Below are 9,017 nucleotides of genomic sequence, written 5' to 3' on the forward strand. Positions count from 1 at the left end.
AATATTTTCAAATATATTTTTTTTAATAAAAATACTAGCTATAAATTAAAAAAGAAAACTTATGCATGTATTTAACTAAATAAATCAAAAATTATTTGTGTCAATAAATAAAAAAATATTAACGCATTTATATAACTCATCTAGCTACTGTGGAAGTAATTTTTTTTAATACAAAAGAATTAATGTGTAAATATTATTAATATATTTTTTAATAATAAGTAAAAAAAATAATGATGAATCAAAAAATCGATATTTATATATAATATAATATAATAAAAATCATATATGTCAATAAAAATATGTAAGATCTTAAGTTTATTTTTAATGTATCAAAAAAATAAGGCAATCACACCATTTGTTTTTATATAATATTTTTTCAAAAAAATATAAAAAAATTACAAAAAAATGAAGATAAGAATAAAAAAAATGGTATAATAAGTTAAGTGTAGAGTAATAAATATTTTAAGTTTAAAAAGTAAAAAATAATATATTTTTCTAAAACAAAGTGTAAATGAAAAACTAAAAAATATTACAAAAAACTGAAAATAAAAAAAATAGTGGTAAATAAGTCAAGTATAAAATAATGAAAGTATTCGGTATACAGAGAAAATAAATATAAGAAAAACTTGTTTTCTTAAAAATAAAATAAAATAAAAATTGCAGTTTGGCCATCAACATAGTAAAACAATTGGAGAAAATTTTAACTGTGCCATTTCTACAGTAAAAGAAAAAATAACCATTTCCTTTAACTGCATGTACGAAACTGGTGCCCGCGTTATTTTGCAGTTCCATAAAAATATTTAGGCGTTGTAAATATTTTCTTTTTTTAAAAATTAATAACCTAAATTATAGTCCCGCCTAATAAATAAGTTGACTTTGTTTGATTATATGGAATTAACAAGAGGCAACGAAGCAAACATATATATATATATATATATCCAAAATAATTTTTTTAAAAAAAATTATATATTTTCTTATATATTTTTCAATACTCAGAATGCAAAAAATAAGAAAAATGTTAAAATATATCAGAAAATTCAAATGTAATGAAAATTCAAAATTATATAATTGATATCCGTATATAGTTACAGATTTTATTACATAATAATAATAATAATAAGTGGGACCGACAAAAGAAAGTGACCTGAAACGCCGTGAAGCAACGGGCCAGCCATACATCTTCCCTTTTCTCTCCTACACAAGCACATCACGCTTCAGGGAAATTAATAAAAACAAAAAAAAAAAATCCCCAAAACAAAACCTGCCCCTCTCTCTCTCTCTCTCTCTCTCTGTGTGTGTGTGTTCTCTCGTCAACGTGTCCATCATCAAAAGCCCTAATATCTGAATTCGATCTTCCTCGATTCAATTTCACAGGTCTGTTTCTATCATTATCTCTTATTGAATTGAGTTTGGTGTCGATCGATCGGTCTTGAATCTTGGAATTGGGGCTTGATTTGACTTTCTAACGTTGAATTTTGTGTTTGCAATATAGTAGATCGCGAGGCAGACGGGCAGGCAGGGTTCTTAAACCTAACACAATCCACCATGTTTAACCGCTTATTTGGAAAACCTAAGCAGGAAACCAATGCCCTTACTTCGTTAGACAAATTAAACGAGGTTATTTTCCTTTTATTTTTATGTTCTTTTTTCCCCGTAGTTTGATAGATTTCATTTTAAAAAAAATTAATTAATTATTATTGTGTACATGTTTTTATTATTATTAGATTGTTATTGTTTATGATTGATTCAACCAAGTTTAATATTCATGTGTTGATTGGATTTTTTTATCTGTACTGTAAAAATATTCCTATTTTTTTTCAACTAAACTGTCAATGCTCTATATAGACACTTGAAATGCTCGAGAAAAAGGAGAAGGTTCTAGTTAAAAAGGCAGCGGCCGAAGTTGAAAAGGCTAAGGAATACACTAGAGGGAAGAACAAAAGGGGTATGATAATGCTACATCATAGTAACCATTTATGGTTGGTTTGATCGTTTCCTTTAATTATTACTTTTACAATGCATATGCAAGTCTACTTGGTGGGCTGCTGAAAATTGGCAGATATATGCTGCTGTTTTATACCTTTGCATTTTTATTGCTAAATAGATACTTCATCTGCTTTTTTTATCTGTCATTGTCCCCTCTTTGTTTTTGCTCGGAACCTCAAGAGACGAAGTTATCCAACTCTAGATTTCATATCTTCATGGATTTTCATGTTTCTGATATCCACATTGGACATTGATACTTCTTTTAATTGTACTACTTAGATAATATTGTCTTGGAAAAAAACTCCTTCATTGAAATTCGTAACTCTACTGGGCAGTATTAGACTTTGACGTGCTTCCATGTTTTAGCATCGTGGATTCTTGAATCTGTGACTGTGGATGTGGAGTATCATCTTGATACTGTAATCAAGTGAAGAACCATTGTTAATGATTTCCCTGTACAGACATCGATTACATGAATATGTAACTTAAAAACAAATCCTTGTGCAGCATTATTTACAGGATTTGGGTTCTTTTCAGTCAAATACTGATTGATGATGCTTTTTTCCAGCTGCAATTCAATGTTTGAAGAGGAAGAGGCTGGATGAGCAGCAAATAGAACAACTTGGAAACTTTCAATTACGCATTCATGATCAGGTCAGCTGGCGTTCTTGCTATTGCTTTTGTTTTCAACGGCATCTTAATAAATCTGTGTAGGTTGAATGGTAGAGCCTGAAATTTTGTGCTGTGGATGTCAATTTTACAGATGATTATGCTAGAAGGTGCAAAAGCTACTACTGAAACTGTAGATGCATTAAGAACTGGTGCATCTGCTATGAAGGCGATGCAGAAAGCAACGTATGTACCAATTATATCAGTTAAACTTATTAGTGGAATCTTCACTCATGGTTTGCTTATTGTCTTTGGTTGCAATATTTTCACATTCCTGGTTGCTGTGCCCAAATTGTAAATTTATAGTGCTTGTTTCACCCTGAAAATATTTACGATTCTTGTTCTCTTGTCCAATTTAAGTGTTTCTTTTTGAATGACTGTTAACAGGAAACACCATCTTTATTTGGCTTCAACTTGGTGTGCCATTCCATTTTATTTGCAGTTGTGATATCTGATTAATGAGGTTGGATGGTACATGTGATTAATAACTGTAAAAATGATGGATTATAGGAATATTGATGATGTGGACAAGACAATGGATGAGATCAATGAGCAGACAGAGAACATGAAACAGATTCAAGAAGCGTTATCAACCCCCATTGGTTCTGCAGCTGATTTTGATGAGGTCAGTGTCTTACAAGGAAAATTTTAATTCTCTCAACTCCAAACCCTGTTATGAGAGCATATCTCTCCAAATTGCACGCAAGTTTTCATCTGGCAGAGCATCTAAATAGTTGGACCTTTTCAGGATGAATTGGAGGCAGAACTAGAAGAACTGGAAGGAGCTGAATTGGAAGAGCAGCTTCTTCAGCCAGCAACAACAGCTCCAGCGGCTCCAGTGTACGTCCCAGCTGGCAAGAAACCAGCTCCCCAAAAACGCACAGCTGAGGAAGAAGAACTTGCTGACTTGCAAGCTGAGATGGCACTCTGAGCAGGTTTACTTTTTGTTTGCTCGTAAACTGTTGATTTGATCCTTCTTTTCAGACATTATACACTACCTAGTAGTTGATGGCTAAACCATTAAGAAAAAGTAGACTGCAATTGGATGCACTGAACAAAACATGTTGGAAGTTATTCCGCTGAACAAAATAACACATGAATGCCGTTGAATATTGCTGCAGTGTGAGCAAGTACTTGTAGAGTTGATTTTCTTAGTTGGCTGTTGCAGGTACCATGTTCCAGAACAAAGAGATTATTTATAGATTGTCCATGCTGTATTATGGAGTTTCTGCTGCCTACTCCCACGCATCGAGTGTGCATCGAGGAGTGAATAGACAATGTATATAAAAGATTGCGTAAACTGAATCTGGTTCCCCTTAAAATTTCTATCCGGCCGTTTGAAGCTTTTTTATTGTGTTCGATAACATTTCTTTCTTAGCAAGGGGGATTCTTTGACTAATTTTCTCGTATTATGTGTCACCAACTTGGTTACCTTCAATTATCGTTTAAAATATAGTGAGTAAATAAATGCATTTAGTGTCCTTTTGGGTAGTGTTTGGTATGTGGTATCAGAAGGTATTGGCAGACCGGATAGGACTGGACAAATAACTGTCTAGACCGGTGTTTGGTGTGTCTTGGGCAGACCGGATAGGACTGGACAAATAACCGTCTAGACCGGTGTTTGGTGTGCTTTGGATGAGACCAGATAAGTGTTTTTTGTGTCTTGACCTGTGGTTGATGTGTTTTGGATTGGACCAGATAATTTGCCTGATTTTCTGTTTGGTGGATATTAGACATGATCGACTCTAAGATTTGAACTCGTTTGGGTTTAAGAAATAATAAAGTAAAGATTGACATGATAAAAAATTCAAGTTAACCAGTGAGTCGGTCACCCAAAAAATGAAACAGAGGTGAGGTAAAAATTTCTGATGAGGCTTCTTTGATTTTGTTTTCTTAAATTGGGTGGTCAGCTTAGACTTTGGGCTTTTTTTATGTTGATTTTTTAGTTAGATTTTAAAATTAAAATAATTATTATTATTTATATATTTTTTTTTGTTGATTTGAGTTAATGGTCAATTCAATTTATGATTAGATTAGTATTTCGAGTTAATTCTTAAATAGGATTTTAAAAGTATAATAACTATATATTTTTTTTATGTGGATTCAATGTTAATTTGAATAAATAATCAACTTATTTGTGGCTTAATCCTAGTCTTAGGCTAATTCTAAGTTAAATTTTAAAATTATAATAATAAATATTTTTATTTTTTATATTAATTTAAGTTAATAATTAACTTGATCCATTTTTAAATTAAGTTTTAAAATTAAAAATAAATATTTTTATTTTTATTATTAATATCTTTAGATTTTGTCTTGGATCAAATTTTAAAATTATAATAATTTATTTATTTTTATATTGATTTAGTTAAACTAAATTAATCTGTGTATGGAAAATTAAATAATTTTTTTTTTATAAATTAACTTTTATATTATCTAAAAATACATCAAACAACTCAAAAAAAAAATATTTATCATACCAAATCCATCGTGATCTCTTATGAATTTATGAAAACTGGGATGCATTTGGCATTGTTAAAACTCAGAAAGTAATGGTACATGCTTGAACCTGTTCAAAGTGACTATGGTTGGTGAATATCAAATAAAATAAAAAAATTTTAATTTTAATATTTTAAATAATTTTAATATAATAACATAAAAAAAATTGAATAGGATTTTAAAAGTATAATAACTATATTTTTATGTGGATTCAAGTTAATAGTTAATTTAGCCTTTGACATGTATTAATTTTAAAATTAAATTTTAAAATTATAATAATAATTATTTTTATTATTATGTTAATTTGAATAAATAATCAACTTAGATGTGACTTAATCCTATTCTTAGGCTAATTCCAAAATTAAATTTTAAAATTATAATAATAAATATTTTTATTTTTATATTAATCCTAATTAATTTTTTATATTAATTTAAGTTAATAATTAACTTGATCCATTTTCAAATTAAGTTTTAAAATTAAAAATAAATATTTTTATTTTTATTATTAATATCTTTAGATTTTGTCTTGGATCAAATTTTAAAATTATAATAATTTATTTATTTTTATATTGATTTAGTTAAACTAAATTAATCTGTGTATGGAAAATTAAATAATTTTTTTTTTATAAATTAACTTTTATATTATCTAAAAATACATCAAACAACTCAAAAAAAAAATATTTATCATACCAAATCCATCGTGATCTCTTATGAATTTATGAAAACTGGGATGCATTTGGCATTGTTAAAACTCAGAAAGTAATGGTGCATGCTTGAACCTGTTCAAAGTGACTATGGTTGGTGAATATCAAATAAAATAAAAAAATTTTAATTTTAATATTTTAAATAATTTTAATATAATAACATCAAAAAAATTGAAAAAAAATAAAAAAATTATTTTAATATATTTTTTTTAAAAAAATATTTTAAAAACCGATTACCACTGCAGTCGCAAAACACCCAGCAGCATATAAACTACTGTAACCAACGAAAGCTTAATTATTGAGGATGTGACTGGATATTTCCAGGGGATGTGGCTGGAAATTATTTGTGAAGGTCTTTGAATCCCTAGATTTTTTGAGAGGTAAAAAATGGAGTTGCAAACCCTGGAAGAAATTAGAAACGAAAAACTCATCGCCCAATGTTGAACTCACGATCAAGCGACTGGCAGTGCTGCATTTTTTTTTAAAAAAATTTTCGTGTACTTATTGATGTTGAACTCACGATCAAGCGACTGGCAGCGCTGCATTTTTTTTAAATTTTTTTTTCGTGTACTTATTAAGGTTCATTAATAAACTGTAAGCCTGCCTGCCTCAGACTTCAAGGGTAAAGAACAAGTAGCTCGAGCTAGCCTGCCTCAGACACCAGCGATCCGCATGCGGGGGTGGCAACTGAGGTGGCTTGATCAATGAGAGAATGATATAATAGCTATAAAAGCATTTTACCGTTTCAGACACTCCAGTACATGAAGAAGGAGATGGCCTATTCTCCAATTCCTTGTCCAAACAACATCTGCAACTGAAAATCTAGGAAGACAGCATTCTGAGTAATTTCAATCAAGGGTCGCCTTCCAGCATCTGATCGGTAACGGCGTCGACTGAAATAACTGGTAGAAGCTCCAAATAGTCAAATTCATCTGTTATTCCTGCCTGTACATAGATTTGAAAGGAAAGATCTCAGTGACACAAAACCTATAAAAGTAGAGCCCGTGGACACATGCTACTTCAAAGTACTAAAAGAAACACAAGCTCAAAAATATGTAGACCAAGCATGTTAAAGGGATGACCAAATCTAAGAAAATATTCACATTTTGACAGGAAATTAACACATCGATTTTAGACAAACAAATCAAAGAGCTCTCTTTATGTACAATCTGGGACAACCAGAAAATTAGACAAAAAGATCTACAAATGACGGGAATTGGACCGTTTTAAGTTCAAAACTATGAGCGCATGACTGTCATATGATAGTGTCATGCCTAGGAGGCATTTGGACCTAGTTAAAGGAGGAGCAAATACAGGTTCTTCTCATTTGTGGTATTGGAGGCAGCATCAGGTTGTGGCTCGAATGTTAAAATGGGACACAATTGTTTAAACACCAATAAAAAATTATGAAACTTACCTCCTGATACATTTTTTCAAGCTGCTCTTTGGCTTGAGGGAAATTGTTTGAACACCATTGTCGCAATGTGAAAATGTTATCTGTAAGGTTTTTTTTTTCCATGATAGATAGATTCATTGTAGTTAAAATTTTCATGGAAACAGATCAAGGATAAATAATAAGAAAAAGGAAATAAACAAGGTGTAAATGGCAAAACCTGTCCATCTATTTGCTGCCGCATGGGCAACTTCAATAGCTTCCTCTGCAATAGTGAAATGAGGACCATCAATATGTCTTCAGGGATGATAAACTGATCAAGGAGCTAATTACTGTTGACTGAGCTTTAAAAAGATGTTTTGGAACAGAATACAAGAGTTTGGAGATCAAACAAAGATGGAGATTTCTTTACTCATTGCTTGGACGGCAGCAGGATCATTGTCTGCGTACTTCTCCATCTCCTCCTGATGAAATAGAAGTGTGGGAGAATTGGTGATCTGCTCATTTTGCTAAATGTATAATAAAGGGTTAGGATAAACCTTCAGCTCGTTATACTTCATTTCAATGGTTTTCAGCTCAGCCAAAGCATCTTCTCGTTCTTCCTAGTAAAAAGGTTTGAGAGACAGGTAATTCAGCCCAACAGGAGAATCATCAAAAAACAATAAGGAATGGAGCCTAGTCTACTCACAGATTCCTCGCGTCCTTTCTTTAATGCATCACACTGATCAACAAGTTCTGCATGCCGCTTCTTACTGCTTTGTAAATCAGAATCAAGTTTGCGGTGCACAGTCCTCAGCTATAAAACCAAAAGTTTTCATGTTAATGAACCGATTATAAAACCAAGTTTGTGAAATTCAGGCAAAGAAGTAGAACACATAAAAACTTCACCTGATTTCCAGCACAGCTAGGAAGACTCCAAAAGTAGACCTGAAATTTCAAAATTACGAAAACCATTAAGTACCTACACACTTCACATTTTGAACTGTGAATCAGGAAAAGCATACTCACAGAAGTCCCGATCTTGTCTTTGGAAGCAAGGTCATCATCCACTAAACTCTGGACAACATCTTTCACGGACTGGCTAATCACACCTTTCTTGGGGCCCAATTTCTCAAGTTCCTTTAGCTGAAGTTATGAGAATGCGTCAGCAAGTTTCCAAATCAAAGAGGGCAAGGGGGCCATTAGCACCTTGAGCATGAGATTTCAAAGAGCAAGCAATTAACAACATAACACTCACTAGGAAAAAGTCTTGTGAATCATAAAAGATCTGAAGAATCTTCTCGCGCTTCTCTTCCAAAGAAAGACCTCGCTTCTTGGACTACAGCATCACAGAGCGCATTATACCGAAGAAGAAGAAATCGATTAAGTTATGAATAAATTACATTCAGCAAGACATTTCATCGAGCAACTTAAGTTTGTTACCAAACCGCAGAAGTTGATGCGAAGCAAGAAAGAAAAACAATTAAACGAAGAACAAAAAAGGATTGGTGATTCAACCATTTTATTGACAAGATCTACATCAAACAAAACAAATCATAGAGAGATAAAATAATTATTTAATTACCATCGGAATTAGCCTTCTGCTTTGCTGCTGATAATCGATTATTCAGCTCTGCTGATTGCTAAACCTTTCTCTCTCTCGAAACACTAAACACACCACACAGTGGATTGTGGAGGACACACGATGCCAGATACCAGCTAAGCAAGGCGTCTGTTTTGGCGGGAAATTCTGCTGCCTCAAATTACTGTATTGTCCAACTCCACTTTTT

General features: G+C 31.8%; 2 protein-coding genes across 3 annotated transcripts; one reads left to right on the top strand and one right to left on the bottom strand.

Moving 5' to 3' along the window:
* The first annotated feature begins 1,215 nt into the window (after nucleotides 1–1,215).
* Nucleotides 1,216–4,148, top strand: LOC105114146 (vacuolar protein sorting-associated protein 32 homolog 2-like). 2 transcript variants are annotated; one of them, XM_011010597.1, is made up of 8 exons: nucleotides 1,216–1,374; nucleotides 1,493–1,617; nucleotides 1,846–1,945; nucleotides 2,555–2,640; nucleotides 2,750–2,841; nucleotides 3,166–3,280; nucleotides 3,404–3,590; nucleotides 3,824–4,148. In XM_011010597.1, exons 2-7 carry the CDS (start codon nucleotides 1,546–1,548, stop codon nucleotides 3,584–3,586), a joined length of 648 nt encoding a protein of 215 aa, XP_011008899.1. In that variant the 5' UTR covers nucleotides 1,216–1,374; nucleotides 1,493–1,545; the 3' UTR covers nucleotides 3,587–3,590; nucleotides 3,824–4,148. The 2 variants fall into 2 exon arrangements, with proteins under 2 accessions (XP_011008899.1, XP_011008900.1); XM_011010598.1 differs by having other exon boundaries at nucleotides 1,496–1,617.
* Nucleotides 4,149–6,478: 2,330 nt separating this feature from the next.
* ATMND1 (Mnd1 family protein) lies at nucleotides 6,479–9,011 on the bottom strand. Its single transcript, XM_011010596.1, has 10 exons — nucleotides 8,813–9,011; nucleotides 8,486–8,566; nucleotides 8,257–8,373; nucleotides 8,137–8,175; nucleotides 7,937–8,044; nucleotides 7,788–7,850; nucleotides 7,661–7,712; nucleotides 7,469–7,513; nucleotides 7,273–7,352; nucleotides 6,479–6,800 (listed from the first exon to the last, which is right to left on the bottom strand). The coding sequence occupies exons 1-10, from the start codon at nucleotides 8,813–8,815 to the stop codon at nucleotides 6,708–6,710; spliced, it is 681 nt and encodes a 226-aa protein (XP_011008898.1). The 5' UTR covers nucleotides 8,816–9,011; the 3' UTR covers nucleotides 6,479–6,707.
* Nucleotides 9,012–9,017: the final 6 nt, after the last annotated feature.

Source organism: Populus euphratica, unplaced genomic scaffold (assembly GCF_000495115.2).
Source record: "Populus euphratica unplaced genomic scaffold, PopEup_1.0 scaffold495.1, whole genome shotgun sequence".
Lineage (NCBI taxonomy): Eukaryota > Viridiplantae > Streptophyta > Magnoliopsida > Malpighiales > Salicaceae > Populus > Populus euphratica.